The sequence below is a fragment of the Artibeus jamaicensis genome, unplaced genomic scaffold, assembly GCF_021234435.1.
Source record: "Artibeus jamaicensis isolate MK-2021 breed Jamaican fruit bat unplaced genomic scaffold, CSHL_Jam_final contig_233, whole genome shotgun sequence".
NCBI classification, from domain to species: domain Eukaryota; kingdom Metazoa; phylum Chordata; class Mammalia; order Chiroptera; family Phyllostomidae; genus Artibeus; species Artibeus jamaicensis.
Genome location: NW_026521486.1, coordinates 66,008,783 through 66,024,628, shown reverse-complemented (window position 1 = coordinate 66,024,628; position 15,846 = coordinate 66,008,783). Strand labels below are relative to the sequence as shown.

The window sequence follows — 15,846 nt, the reverse complement described above, 5'->3', positions numbered from 1 at the left end:
GGCCGGCATAGTGTTTCTCGTAACAGGTGTTTACCTCTTTGGTTTTGCTTTCCACTCGGGGTTTTGGGCCACCATTTTAGGCAATAATAGTGTAATTAAAGCAAATCAAAGAGGCTAAAGTTTCATTTGACGGTGTCTAGTTGTTTTCTTAATAAGCAATCCGATTATTTAAAGAAAGCAAAAATCCCGCACTATGCATATGACTTATTCATTTTAGTGCTCTCGTTTCTTTTATTTTGTGCAGAGTTTAATATTGCCTGTGGTCCCCATATAGTGGGTGGATACTTCATTATTGATCACAGAACAAACATAGTCAGTCCTTTGAACAATTCTTGGGACTTTATCTCCACTTCTCCTGGACTATAAATCTTCCCTGTGACCTAGCTCTTCACTGGCCTCTGAATAGAAGTGAGGAAGGCCTCATGATTTTCCAACGCTCTTTACATCACTTTCAAACCAAAACCACTCTCAATCCATTAACAAAAATACCCATTTCAGAAAATAACCCAAACTCTAAATTCAATTTAAATGTTAGCTTCTCTTCTCATGATTTATTATCAGTTTGAACTTGAAGTAGGAAAAGGGAGCATGTCCAAATTCTCTCACTCACCACCTAGCTTTTTACCCGCCTCACTAGTTGGATCATTATGGTTTCAGACCTGTCTGGGCTTGGAACATGGGGAAGGAAGGCAGGAAATGGGAGGAGAGCTGGTCCTTCCAATGCCGTCGTGAACAGGCACTTCTCTCCCTCAACCTCCAACCCCTGAGCCCTTTCAACCACTGGTGTCAGTGAGACTCACTGCTTACTTTTGAAATGGAATGCTTCTTGGGGGAGCCCCTTCTCATGCTGGCCGAATGTGCCTCACCCAAAACTGCATTCTAACATCAGTTTAGAGAGGAGTATACACACACACACACACACACACACACACACACACACGTATATATAAAATTCAGTGCATCAAATAAGAAACATGATGAATGAAAACTGTAACAGAAGCACATCTGCTTGGACACTAAGGACTTGTCTTTTAGAAAAACAATTTTCCCTGTTCTTGTGGAGATCTGACCTTGTGAAACAAACACAGAGAGAGCTCCCAGAGGTTGCTGGGCTCTGCTGGGATGAGCCAAGGTCACCCAGCCCTGGAGCTCCATCACAGGCATGCCAGGCCTTGGGCCCACCCAGCACTGGGCTACAGGGCTCAGAGGATCCAGCCCGAGAGCTGGGTGTGCAAGCTCGGGTCACGACAAATATACTGGGTTTGGGGGATTTTAGTCTTTTTCTAAAGTGAAATCTACTGCTATGTTTATGATCTTTTAGATGGGACACCAGAATGACTGCAACTATCTCACATTCCCATTATTCTTGAGCTCAGGAAAAATCTTAATTCTGTCCTGGGCATCTGAGTGTGTAGAAACCATGCTCTTTCCAAAGGCAGGTTCTAAAACTGCAGTTTCCCATGACTCTCATACCTCAGTCAAGGCATCCAGGCAAGGTCATATTTGATTTACCAGAAGCATTTACTTTATAACAGCCAATTATAAACAGCTATAGTTGGACACTTTGAAAAGTAAGTGAGTCACTCGGGAGGTGAAATGCGTGTCCTTTCAAAGTAGTCTTGTTTTTGTTTTAGCTTTTGGGCTCTTGATCGAATTATTATTTATTAATTTATTTTCTATTGAATTCACTGGAGTGACATTGGTTAATAAAATTATATAGGTTTCAGGTGTACAGTTCTATAATACCTCATCTGTATATTGTATTGTGTGTTCACCACCCCAATTCAAGTCTCCTTCCATCACCATTTATCCCTCTTTATCTTCTTCTCCCTCCCACCCCGCTTGTCCTCTGGTAATTGAAAGTAATTTTGAAGGGTACTCTACCTCAGCACTCATAAAGTTATAAAAGAGAAATAAAATTGTTTGACCTAATGCTTGCAATTCTATAAGAGGAAAATCTGTGTGCCAATTGTTTTCCTCATCAGACAGCAGTTGGTTTGTGAGGATTTGGGATTTGCTTAGTATATATAGTTGGGCCATGAAGAAGGCAGGGACGCCACCTCTTGATGGGGAGAGCTGCAAAGTCACATGCCAAAGGGGCATAGATATTGGATGGGAGCAATCTGTGAGCATCACACAGTCTACCATTGTAGTATTAGAAGTTGTATTGGTAATATTATTAGTATGTCCCAGATAGCCACCTTAAGCTTGAAGATGTTAAGAACTTGTTCAAAGTTGGATGATTAGAGAATGGCAGAGCAAGTAGAGGACACACTAACACACATATACACCTGCACACCTAGTCACAGTCTCTTACACAAAGCTCCTGCTAATGAAGGTAAATGCCAAAGAGAACACAATTTGGAACCCAACAATCACTCATTAATGCAGAGTTTTCCCTGTCTTTCTCCTTTAACCTCTTTCCTTGCATCTTGACCTGCTAGTGTTAGGGGTCAATCTTTGGAAGGTTGTTGACTTGGGCCAGTACTTGGCTTCAAAAATCTCTCTTCTCTCTTTTCTCTTTGCACTCTTCTCTCTTCTCACCCTGGACATGAGTTAACACATCTCATGTGCCTAGAGTAGTGCCTAGAAAATAATCACTGTTAGCTACTGTTCTCATTATTGTTACCATTATAATAGAATAATGTGGCTGTGTGTGTCTTTATCAGGAAATGTTGGTGGAATAAGAAGCTCATCTATACTGTGAGTCAAGTATTATAGTGTAAGTATGAGGAAATATTTAGATCAGTAGTTCTCAAAGTGTGAACCCCAGACCCAGAACTTGTTAAACATGCAACTTTTGGGTCCTCTTTTAGACCAACTGAATCAGAAATGCTAGGTGGAGGGCTCAGCAACCTGTGTTGTAACAAGCCCCCTGAGTCACTGACACACTTTTAAATCTGAGAACAACAAATGTAGATAAATTTGTTCCCCAACCCACAATATTTCCCCCATGAGCTTCTAAATGCCTTAGTTTCCTGCCATTGATGGCACTTTTATGTTATTGGATTACATCAGTGTGAGGGGGCTAATGCAATAAAATCTAAAATATCAAGTAGAAGAAATTAATTTATCTAAGTACAGCCTCTTGCAGTTAGCTTCTAAAGTGTATGTTCTTTAAGGAATGGGGCCCAGGTTAAATACTGAAGTGGAGCCTAGGAAGATAGGGAACTACTGCTACACCCTAGGGTCTTTGTGTTAATTAGAAAAAGGTGTTTCTAGGCAAACAGATGCACAAAACTTATTAGCAGAGCATGGGCTGGATTTCAGCAGCCGTGCTCACCCTCAGCCAGGCATCCTTGTATACCGCCTAAATGGAAACGTACCATGTCCTTGGGCAGAGGCCCTGTTGCAGATCAGGCCAGATGTAGGTGTCAGAATGTGCCCTGCATAGCCCAGATATTCCTACTGGGCAAGGTGAGACAGGCAAGGAAGTCCATGTGTTGGAGCCAGTGAGCGATGGGTGTAGGAGGAAGAGTGAAATGTGGATGAGTGGCCTCCACAGGGGGATGAGGTGGGCCCTAGACTTCACTTTAGTCTCCAATCCTGCCCACCTCCAGTCGGGGTCTCCTCTCAGCCAGCCACGTGATCCTGGAGGGAGGAGGTGGTTGATACAATGGTAAAGAGCTAGGGCTCTGGTGTCAGAGAACACTGGTTTAAATCCTGGTGGTATCATCTCCTAGTTACTGGACTCAAGTCACAGTCGCTTTCCCTTCAAAATAAGGATAATTAAGGGTACTCTATCTACCTCATAAAACAGTTGTGAGGATTAAAATCTGATTAAGCAAGATGCTTAGTATATTGGCTGTACAGGGCAAGTACTCAATGACATTAGCAATTAATACTAACTTCCTTTTGTTGCTTCATCCTTTCTACCCTGTCAGCTTCACGGGGTGGTTGAAAGAACCAGACGAATAGAATTAATATGGGAAAAAGCTTTGGCAGGGAGAAAGCGTTGACCAGGCACTTAAAAAGTTCCTGTCTGATTCTAATTCTGCTCAACATCCCTAAACCTTGTTTGGAGGCACACCTCTTTCTTCCCCTCCCCACCCGCCCTGGCCCTGGCCTGGGAGAGGGATTGCATTTCCTCAGTTCATGAATAGCCATTGTGGTGCTGATCTGGGTTTCGGTTCTGTGCTTCCTTCTCTCACCCTTCAAAAGAAAGCCCACGTGAGCCTTCAAACAAAGTGACAAGGCAGACACAGAAAATCCTCACCTTGCCACACCCCCTCAAGTTTGGGGAGAGCTTCGTTATTGTGTTATTTAAATTACACAGGAGGGTCTCCCCGCTGCCACCACTGTTCAGTGGCCAGGACTGAAAATGGAACAATATTTCCCTTTATTGGGGCAAACATCCAGTAAAAGGAAAAAGATGCAAAGATGGAAAGTGCAAAGGAAAAGTACAACAAAGTGCACTTTTCCTAGAAGGAAAAGTGCAAAGATGTTGAAAAAAAAAATCCCCTGGTATGCCTCATGAATGTCTCTTAGATTGTCTAGTGTGGATGAAATAAAATATAAGTGATTCTGAGACCGCTGACAGAGCAGAAAGTCCCTAGGAGGGGGCAATATACTATGGGAGGGATGTGTTTAGCATTATTCTAGCCTAATTTGGGCAAAACAGTGCACTTTTCTCTGTTTGCCAAGTGGATTACACAGGCCAATAACATAATATGGTTTACAATTCACTTGACCTTCTCCAGTTTTAAAATTTCAAGGATTCTTACTTTCTCTCATTTTATTTTAATTATAAGTGATTTGCACTACCTTCCGTTTTGTGCATTAAAAAAAGATCGTGTTCATATTTCGTCGCAATTTAAATCACGTGCACATAGATGCAACCATGAACAAGAGTGTGTGGGTTGAAAAGAGCTCTTTGGCATGCCTCTAGTTCTCTGGTACGTTGGTTTCCCTGGGCAGATGAAGGCGAATGCACTGGGCAGAAAGAATGACAAAGGAAAGGGAAAATGCGATCAAAGGAGAGGAGGATGTGCTAATTGAGATAGAAAGTCTGTGGCTCTCAACCCTGGCCTTACACATGTCGGACTCACCTGGGAAGCTTTTTAAACATACAGATTCTAAAATTATGTCTCAGACCTCTGGAATCAGAATTTACTGAGGTAGAACCTTAACACCAGAGTATAAAAATCTCCCCATTGATTCTAATGCACAATTAGGTCCGTGATCCTTTTGAGAGTAATTGCATAAACAGCTTGTTAGGAAAAACATTGAACACAAGAGAAGTAAGGTTCTGCTGAAGATATATAACCCGAATGGAATCTCAAGGAAACGGACGCATGGAAAAGGAGGAAAGAACTATAAAAATAACCAACCTGTATCATTCAAAAAAGGTCAATGTCATAAAGATCATTTCAAAACCTGAGGAATTGTTCTAGATGAAAGAGGGTTAAGAGGCCTGACAACTAAATGCAATATAGGATGCTGAGCTGGATCCGTATTAGAGAAAAAAACAAACAAAAAATTATGCTGAGAGAACATTGGTGAAATGACTGACAAAAATTGAATACAGATTGTGGGTTAAAGCGTTGTCCCAATTTTGAATTAACTTTCCTGAGATTACACTTTTAATTCAGGATGTGTGCAGCCTAATCTGAGATGGTTCCAGTAAAATAGTGCATAAGGAGAGAAAGAGAGTGATAAAGCGGATGTGGGAGGATATTTAAAAAACAAAACAAAACACCAGTGAGTCTGGATAAAGGTATGTGGAAGCACTCTGAACAATTCTCTAACTTATCTGTATGTTTGAAATTACCCAAAATAAAAGGGAAATTTTAAAATTAAAAGTTTGCTAAAGGATTTTAAGAGGGTGAGATCCAAGGGATATCACTGAATTAGGGGCAGACTAGAGGCTCAGACTGACTAAGACCTGTCTGTCTCCTTCAAGGACCAGGGAAGAGAGGGCGGGGCAGCAGGGATGAACACCAAGAGAGAAATGATGAATTTGCAAGAGAAAGCAGGAAAGGCAAGGGCAGGCACTGGTGGATGAGCCAGAGGATAAGTATGAAGATAAGATAAAGAACTCTGGAAGAGACTGCTCAATCCTTTCAATCTTTCTAATTTACCCCAGCCACACTGTGGTTAGTAACGGCTTTGAAAACCAGTGATTGTGAAGTATGGTGAAAAGTAACTGAAAAAGGAAATGCTATGAATTCCAGGAGCTGTCTTTGAAGTAAAACCCCCTTCCATTCTTCCCACACTCTGGGGGATCTGGCAACTGAGTATTACTGTGTCTAAATCCAGATGAGCTGCCCACTGAGGAACGGTACACAGGAGGCACCCATTTTTTCACCAGAATTCTTCTGATTTAAATCTCTTGTAGATCTGGGCCAATGAGCACACCTTCTGTGTGTGGTTTTACTGGGGACCTGCCCATCTCCCATGTGTCTGTGATCACTTAACGTTTGCTCCCTCCTTTCAAGGCTATGCTCCCAGTCCAGAACAGCAGAGCTGTGAAGAACATACCAAAAGAGTGTGCTTTGCTAAGAGTTTTGACCCTGGTGGCCTGAATAAGATGATATCCAGGTTATTGGAGAAGAACTAGATCTTCTGTGGAGTCCCCATCTATCCATTTGGAGCAGGCACTGCTTGGGCACTAGTTTATCCTAAGGTTCAGGTGCTAGGTATCCCTGGATCCCATGGTGCTCAGGTCTGCAGCAGAGCATCTGAAGAACACAATTTTGTTTCTGATTTACAAATACTTAGCTATGGCCGTGTATAATGGCGGGGGTGTGAATGTTTACCCTGTTGTTATGGGAGTAGACATTGAGTCTCCACAACCTGGGGATGTAGGGGAGAAAATGAAGGGATATGACTCCTTCCTCTAAAGGGTTTATAATCCAGCTGATTTTTTTATCGTTACATTTTTAAAAAACATGATAAGATCCTTGGATCTCCCACTTTGATCCCAAGTTTAGGGGACTCTAAGATGTGTTTTCTGCCTTGTCCAGCAGAAAAGATGGGGTAAGGAGCTGTGTGAAAGAGGCAGGCAGAGTGCGGGCCCAGCAAGCCTCCATCTTTCAATTTTTTTTAAAGCAAAATGCAGATGATTTTACATGTAAAATCTATTTTTCTCAACATTACCTACTTATTCCAATTTTTTTAAACAATGTTAAGAGCAAACTGTAAAAGCAAGAAAAGGCACCTGTGCTGGCCAACTCCAGAGAACATATGGGAAATAATGTTCTAGCAAGCATGATACACAGAAAAAAAGAAGACAGAGTTTTGACCCTCGATTTGATCATCATTTTCTAAGGACAATGAAAGGGTGATCATTCTCTTTGTTGATTGGTTGGTTTCTGTTTTCCTTTTTCTTAAAACCAGTGTTGGCCTTATTTTGTTTGTCTGCTGTCTCAGAGTTTGAGTATCACGAAGATCATGACCTAGCCCCTGAAACAGTAATGTATGACAGCCACGCCCCTACAGAAGCATTAACGCCTTGACTTGGTGCACTTGCACTTGAGAGCAGCCTCATTTCCAGGGCAGGGCAGCAGGGATTGCAAAGTGGGAACAAAGAAGAAGGTGAAGCAGAGGTGCTTGAAGGTGAAAAGGTGATTAGTTTACAGTCACATCTGCTTTTATGTCATTCGTCTGCTTATGATTCGAAAGCTCTGGCAAAAGCTGTGTGAAGCCCATTTCCTCCAGATTAAAAAGAAATGGTAGAGGGAAGAGGGTGAGAAATTGTTGTAGAAAAAAAATATCAGGAAACCTTAGAGATGTGCCTGAGAGAGATGGCGGAGCCTGCTGTTAGAGACATATCCGGTATTCCCATCCCCTCCCTTCCAGGATTTAAAAAAATCTTGGCAACGGCCAGAAGTCAGGGTGGCCATTAAAGGTCAAATGTTTGCGTTGATCTACTGAAGAGCTTCCCTTGGGCAGGAGATTGAAAGCAGTGATCATTTGTTATCAGTCGGATGTTCTCAGAAAGACATTCTTCTCTGTGGACTTTGTCATTCTCTAGCATTACTGGGTGCTCTGCCCCCATGATATATTGGTATTCAGATACTACTATTATTACTAAAAGTCATGGTATTTTGAGCCCTTTGGTCAGGAATTGTTATACACATAATATGCACTTTCTCATTTAATCTTTGCAACTATCTCCCAAGTGCCTTTATTATTTAAATTTCCTGGAGACCTATGACCTACAAAGGCTATGCTGTAGGAATGTTATGACCCAGGAAGCTAGAAAGAGTCCCTGAAATACAACTATCTGAAAATGGTATCTCTAAACAGAAGAGGATGGTCACAGTCCTTTTTAAAAAACTGGTTATCAAAATGATCTTACCTTAAATATTAATGCACTTCTTTTTAAATGCACCACCCCTGCTGCAGGTGAAAATTCTATTCACTTTCGCCATAATTTACTATTGAGCCACTTTAAATTAAAACTTAGAAATAGATTTGCCATCTTGTAACTGTTTTTAGTTGACACAATCCCTGATAGTGTGGACTTCTTTTAAAAAATGTCTGGGAAAACACACATGAAAGTTGCATAACAAAAGTCCTTCCTCTTCCTTAGAGGAAGAAGCATCAGAATTGCCTGTCATGTAACATTTATTACATTTGTTCTGTGTCGATCCTTCGTCCTTTAGGATTTGCAGTTAATTTTTATTGAGAAGTTACAAATATCAAAATATGTATATTATAAATATACAATATGCATAATATACTATATAAGTATGGATTATATAATTTTATGATGCACATATATTATAAATACATATCACATGTTATACAAAATATTGTAGTTTATGTCACCAATTTACTTATTCGACCCACTCTAAAATTGTTCAAGACCTTCTAAACCATCAATATATCTTTTTTTAACCAGACATCTCAGTGAAATGTTAAAAAAAGAACAATAAATGATCATTTATTCTCTTTTAAAATGACATCGGATGCAATATTTGGGGTAGGGGATGGACAGACTAAGACTTTTGTGAGTCCTGTTTGCAGCTTCCAGAGAAGTCATGGGAAACAATGTTCCTTCTCACCAACTGGAACAGGAAGGCTTGTTAGAAACAAACAAACACATGGAAGACAGGTCGTTTGGTCCATCTCAGCATTTCTGGGGGTGTGGCAAAGCCCTAGAATTCACACTTCTAGCAAGTTCCCAGATGATGCTAATATCACACTTTGAGAACAATTGTCCTAAAGTTACTACATCCCTCTCCTTTTCCTCCTTTAATCTTCCCTTCCACTCTGATCTTTTCCTACTTCTTTCTCTTCAAAAACACCTTCCGGTGTTTTTATGCCTTCCTCCCTCCCGTTTTGCCCCCTCTTCTCTTTCCATTCTTCCCTTCTAAGATAGTATCTGAAGTATCCAGGTGGAATGTCTTTAGAAGAACTTGTTTAAAGTATTTATTCACATGATTAATACTGACTGAGCAACGACAAAGATTCATTCATTCAACAAATATTTGTTGAAACTACTTTTACGCCAAGCTTTGTTCCAGAAGAAAAGACAAAAAAGACTGTGCCCTGAAGGAACTCTTCGTATGTCCTAAGAAAGGAAGGAATTCTGTTACCGAACAGAGGTGGGGGGGCAATATTTGGCCCACCTAGGGATGCCAAAAACTGCTACAGAACAACAGGGGCCCCTCCCAAGGACAAAATACTAATACCCACTGGGCTCTTCTGTCCACTGCCAATTGGAAAGACATCTCTCAATGGCAGAGATTTGTGAAAAGAAAATGAAATGTTTATTTAATGCTATTCAGGCCTAATGCCACCACTAAAATAGCAAAGTCCTTTAGGGTATACACCTACCCCCACACAGCTCCCGTTTCTCCCACTGTCCCAACTCCGGGTACCGTAAATCAGGAAAAGAGCACACGTCTGTTTTTCAGGCCGCTGGCACTGTCAGCTGTGTCACCGTGAAGGCAGAATCTCTAATTAATCCAAAGTCAGGTAGTACCCACTCATGGTCCACTGGCAAGAGTTCTTTGTACCAAGTTCCAGTCAAAGTCTGTCCTGCTTTCCAGGCCACGTGGCCAAAGGAAGCACCCCAAAGCTGTATGAGCCTCTTCTACCAAAGCTACAGGGGTCAGGACTCTGACCAAGAGCACATGGCTTTCTTCTTCACCTGGCTGCAGGGGTCCCCATTCTGGCAAAGCTGAGTGATAATCTTTCACTCTTCTGAAATCGTGTGGCTCTCCCTTTCACCTGGCTGCAGGGGTCTGCACTCTGGCCAAAACCGAATGGCTCCCTCTTTCACCTCACCAAGAGGGGGTCCTCACTCTGCCCAAAACTGCATGACTCTCCCCCCCAGTGGCTGCCGCATCTGGGTTTAAATCTCTGTGCCCATCCTCCTTTGCAGCCCCATTTCCGACTCCTCCTACAATCAGTTACACTTGCCAGGACTCTCATACCCTCCCAGCTTTACTGGGCTGCCATCATTAGTCTGGGCAGATATGGCCCCATGGCATGGAGCCAATCAACTCCAAGCTCTCACACAGGTGCTATAACTCAGGGGACCAGCCCCCAGTTACATCTTGGGTAGAAAAGCCACTCCCTTCTTCCTGGCTCAAAGCATGGCCACAGCTATTTAACATATCTATGAAACCAGTTAAAGGTTATAGATATGTTAAATAATCATTCTAGAGGTTAGCTGCATAACTGTTGCTATGCAAAACAGCTCGCAATGGCCCTGGCTCTATTTGTCCCTTTTCCCTGTGGGGGGAGGACATCTTAATATTTCCTGGTCATCCTGAACTCTGGACCCCATCCCAAATCCTTTTCTGGGGCCCCCCCTCTTGGCTGCACCCTGTTACAATTCTTCATATGCCCTGAGAAAGCAAGCAGATAGTACACAAATGTGTAAATAATTAGATTACCGAATGTCATTAATGTTTTGAATGAAACAAATGGGTTGCTAAATTGAAGAAGAGTAAAAGGATACTTTTTCCTTGTGAGGTCAGAAAGGGCTTGGCCCCTTTGCATGTGTGTTTAAGCTGAGGCCTAAAGTCGGAGAGGAAGGTAGCCAAGCAGAGCACCTGGGGAAGGGTGGTCCATGAAGACGAAACAGCAGGCACAGAGGCCCTGGGACAGGAAAAAGTCAGCTCCGTGGGGGTGTCTCCAGAACCTAAACCAGAGCCTGCCACGCAGCTGGTGCTCCATCAGTATTTGCCAAATGAATAAGTGAATTATTAGAACCAGGCCACGGAAGTTAGGAAGCAAGTTAGAAGAGAGGTGAGAGATGGGTAGAGGCCAGGTCATAAAGGAACTTTTAAGTTATGGGCAAAATGTCTGAATTAACCAATCCACTCTGCCCTCCCCTCATCCCCGCACCTGCTCAAACCCTGACTCGAAGCAGCAGTTCTTAAAGTGTGACCCGTATATCCCTGATGATCAGTCTTATCATTTGACGTCTGTATTCTTTAATGTGACAAGAGCATGCTTTCATCCATGAATTCATTGTTAATGAATATGTAAATTATAATAATGATGCATTAATTGCTGTGACAATTTATTTAAAAAGCAGCTGTTCGTTCACTCAAGTCTAATCGAAAGCAGCCCCACCCTTCCCATGCAGTCTGGGAAAGGCTTCCTAGCCACAAAGGGAAGAGACAGTCCCCTGAAAAATCACAGAGCAGCTGATCCTGAATCCCTGGAATGCAGCAACTTCTAAAGCAAAGGCAGTGTCATTACACAGGATAAATAGGTTCAAAAGAAGTTGAGGAATTCCAAACGAAGATGAGAACAGAGAAAAAATGAGTCACTGTATTTACACTTTGTACAGTAGTTTCAAATAAACTTGCAAAAAAGATGATTTCTGGCAGCTTTTCCTAGTCCCATATTGCCTTGAATCCACTACAATTCTCATTAATTTTTAATAATAGTTTAAGTGCTTTTAAAAGGAAAAATGGAACAATAAAATCCTGAATTTAAACTTTCCCTCATTGTTTCATACTTTAATTCTTATGGGTTATTTATGACCCACTAACTTTGGGGATACCCTTTGAGGCTTAAGATTCTCCCTCCAACCCCCCCCCCAAAAGAACTGGCAGTTACATACCTTTTGAAAAGAAATGTCCTTGATGACTTGTCCTTTCCTTCATGTATTGCTATGAGTCTTCATATGATTGCTATTAAAATAGATAAAAGACAACACATGGTTCTAAACGTATCATTTCTCTTTCAAAGATCAAAAATAAAATAATTATATATAAAGAAGTCATTTATTCTTTTCCAAATTCCTATTTACAAGGCATTATTAGCAGCTCACTGTTAGTAACAGGGAACTTGGAAGTGTCTAAATGGGCCATGTTGTGAGGATGCTTTGCCATTGCTTACCTGATTAATCCTCTTCAAATGTTGCTTTTGGGGCATTTGCCCACACAAAAGGGACAATTATAAAAAAGGATTGGTACAAAGTATATTGGAAATAAAAACAATTTAAGCATTAACTTAAAGGGTACAGTTAGTTGCTGGTGTGTGCAATAGTATTTTTTAAAAGATGCTTGCAAAAACTTGGAGGATATAGGATCTACCGAAGATTTTCTCAAATAACAAGAGTATTTAATATGTTTAGATAAGAAGATTCCAAACCTGAACAGCAATTTATGAGAAAATTTTAAACCTCAATAGAAAAAACGACAAAGATAGGCAGAAGTTAGGAAAACGTAACCTCTGTGAAGGATAAATTTGCAAAAGAGCAAAAACAGTGATTCAGATGCAGTCTATAACTAGGCAAACTGACACTCATACAGCACATTAAAGTTTGCAAAGGTGCTTTAACATATGTGATTTTGTTAACTTTCATAATAGCTCTGGGAAGTATTTAGAGTAAGTATGATTCTAGTTTTACAGACAAAAAAACCAGATTGTCTTCTGAATACAGGGAAGGGAAGGTAGGGGGGAAAGGGAAGGAAAGGGAAGGGAGGAAGGGAAGAAGGAGAGAAGGAAGGAGGGAAGGGAGGAAGAAAGGAAAAGGCAGGAAGGCTGAAAAGAAAGAAAACTGAAAAAAAGACCCCTGGAAAGGCTGAAGGGAGCCTATAGGCTTGCAGTATCTGGAGGGGGGCATTTTTGATGGTGCAGAAAGGCATGCCAAGCTGTGAAAGCCACTGAACTTGGGGGTGAGGATAAAATATTGAGGTCACTCTTTTCTAAGACAAGTGACTTGAAGAGTGAAGTAGGAAAGATTCATTTTTTTCCAGAAATATACACATGTTTTAAGTTTGACCTTTGAGTGTTTGCTAACTTGAAAAGGAGACCTCTGACCTGGCGGCAGAGTGAAAGCTCCTGAATCCTGAAGGAGTGAAAACATGTTTTTTCATTAAGAGGTTAAAAACATCACACATTTTCTAAAAAAAAATAATTTTTACTTTTTTCCATTTTTTCCTGCTTTTTCTCAAAGTACATAACATTCACTATAGTAGCCAAAATATAGCTTTATATATACACAACTATTTGAAAAGAAGGGAATGTGTCATCTTTTCTGTTGATTTGGCTCTGGAGTATTCTGACCTGAAAATTAAAATGTGAAGTCTCATCTCTTTTGGAAGTTGTCAGGAGTGGCACCACCAAAAAACAATCAAAGATTATAAAAGTTATTGCAGTATTATGCCATTACCACCTGCTAATTGTACAATTAAACACTTTTGCTCTTTGGTTGTGGGAGACTGTTTTAAAATCTATTTTCAGGTACATGATCATTCACATACTGAGGCAGTTGCTTGAAAAGCATAAAATTAGTCCTGAAAAACTAAATAAATTCCATTTTTTGGTAATATGTGAGGGGGCTGAGCCATCAATGGTATCTTCCATAAGCCAGAGTTTTTCTTTCTTTCTTATGTTCCTTGGACAATTAGGAATGAAATGGCTTTAACTGGATGACCAGTGATAAACTGCTTTGCCTGCAGGTTGAACAATTGATGGGGCTCTTATTTGTTCTCTGTTAGTACCAGTTGTTTAAGATTTAAGGGAGGACACAGACTTTTACTGGAGAGAAAGGGGGAAGTGAATGGAAAAAAAGAAATAAAGGTCAAGTTGACAATGGACAAGATCCTTTGTGGGCCTTTTTCTCTCGCTGGTGTCAGGAGGATGCGTTCTGGGACAAATGAATGCTTAGAGGTGAGAAGGGCAAAAGCACTCTAATAAAAGTCTTCAGGAAAGAGTGTAAACGACCTAGGGAAATCTGCTGTGGTTATGTTTAATCCTGGGAAAAGAGGCCCTGGAGAAAGCAGATGAGGAAGATAGGAAGGAAGACGGGGAGGGGGAGGCACTGGGCGTGGAGGGAGGAAGGGACAGGGGTCGGGGGCTGGAAAGTGAGAAGGGGCGAGTACTGACTGTGGCTAAGGACAGGGTTGAGGACCACAGAGTGGGAAAAAGTGAAAGTCAAGGGGAGGGGAAGGAGGAGGAGGAAGCGGAGTTCCTCGGACCCAGAGGGGACCCCTGGCCTGGGAGAGGGCTGCGCGGGGCAGCCGGGGTGGCTTGGCCCGCCTCGGGCCCCCTTGGCAGCCTCAGGCGTTGGCTCCTCTGAGCTCCCTCCCTCGCAGGCGCATTGTTCCTTTGCCGGGAGACGAGGAAATTGCCTTTTGATTGCGGAAGTCCGCGGACCGGGCGCGGGGCGAGGCAGAACGGGTCAGAATGGCAGCGTGGGAAGGGCGGCCCGCTGCCTGTCCCCTTCGCCTCTCGCGTCCGCAGCCCGCTCGGGGCGGCAGCAGCAACAGCGACAGCAGCAGCAGCGGTGGCCCCTGCGCGTCGCCAGCCCGAAGGGAAGCGCTCTGCGCCAGCGGGGCGCACTGAGAGCGCGCAACAAGTGGCCACCCTCAGGCGGCCGTCGGGGCCACCCGGTGTCCCAGCCCCTGGGTGAGGCTGGGTGGGAAACAGAATCCGAGATGCCGAGCTGTGGAGCCGGGTTGGCTTTATGGACCGCACTGAGCCTGCTGCAGGTGAGTGGACGGAGGAGAGGTCTCCGGGTGACGCGTCCCATCCCCACGGAGAACCAAACTCCATTCCACTTTCTGGCCTCCTGGGTTGCAGTTTGGAGAGGGAGCTGGCCGATTTTGTCCTTTTTGTTAGGAAGAAAGATCCTCTTCTGAGCTCCCAGCCAGAATGTCAAAGGCAAAAAAAAAAAAAAAAAAAAGCCACCTTCTTTCTCCTGCTGCTCCGAGAAAAGAGCAGCTAAGGGGAAAGTTGCCACACACCTCCTCCCCGTGGACCTTTTCTCTGCTGGTTGGGCAAAGGGATGGGCTGAGGCTGGGGGCGAAGGCTGAGTGGAAGCGTTGCGGGGAGCCTGCTGTGGAACTGTCCCTGGGCAGCCCAGCCTGTGGGCTTCAGCTGTTGTCTCTGGTTCATTTGCAGACTAGACTGGGAGAGCCAGTGAGATGCAACTTCACCGTGACGGAGTCCAGGGTCTCCAGCCGGTCCGCGTCCATCCAGTGGAGAACTCTGGGGCCTCCCTGCAACTTTAGCCTCATCTACAGCAGTGACACACCAGGGTTCACGAGGTGCCACCCCGTGAGGATAGACACCACCACCTATGAATGTAACCCCGAGGATTTACAAGCCGGAACCGTCTACAACTTCACGATTGTGCCTCTGGACGGAGAAGAAAGAACTGTGGTGTTGCAAACAGGTAAAGGGGCGACAGGTGCGGTTGGATGGCCAGGCCACTCGGGGCTGAGCCCTGCCCGATCAAGCTGATGTTGCACTTGAGTTCCAGGCATGCAGAAAAACCCGTGTTAAAAATACCTGTGAAGATAAACATCCTCAGATCTGGCCAGCAGCCGTTTGGTTCACTTTCAGAAATTTCCTTAGTGCTGAAAACAGTGGACTAGTCGCTTCAAGGGGGGGAAATGCAGTAAAGAGACATTCTGGGCTGTG

The 15,846-nt window shown here is 43.1% G+C and overlaps 1 protein-coding gene across 3 annotated transcripts in view; it reads left to right on the top strand.

Moving 5' to 3' along the window:
• PTPRB (protein tyrosine phosphatase receptor type B) overlaps positions 1-15,846 on the top strand; it is a 108,483-nt gene that overhangs the window by 10,185 nt on the left and 82,452 nt on the right. For 2 of the 3 annotated variants that reach the window (XM_037132136.2, XM_037132135.2), the window contains exon 4: positions 15,325-15,598. In XM_037132136.2, coding sequence (XP_036988031.2) covers positions 15,325-15,598 — 274 coding nt within the window. Of the gene's footprint in view, positions 1-14,356; positions 14,913-15,324; positions 15,599-15,846 lie in introns of those variants that run through there. The other variant, XM_037132137.2, reaches the window with a different exon arrangement.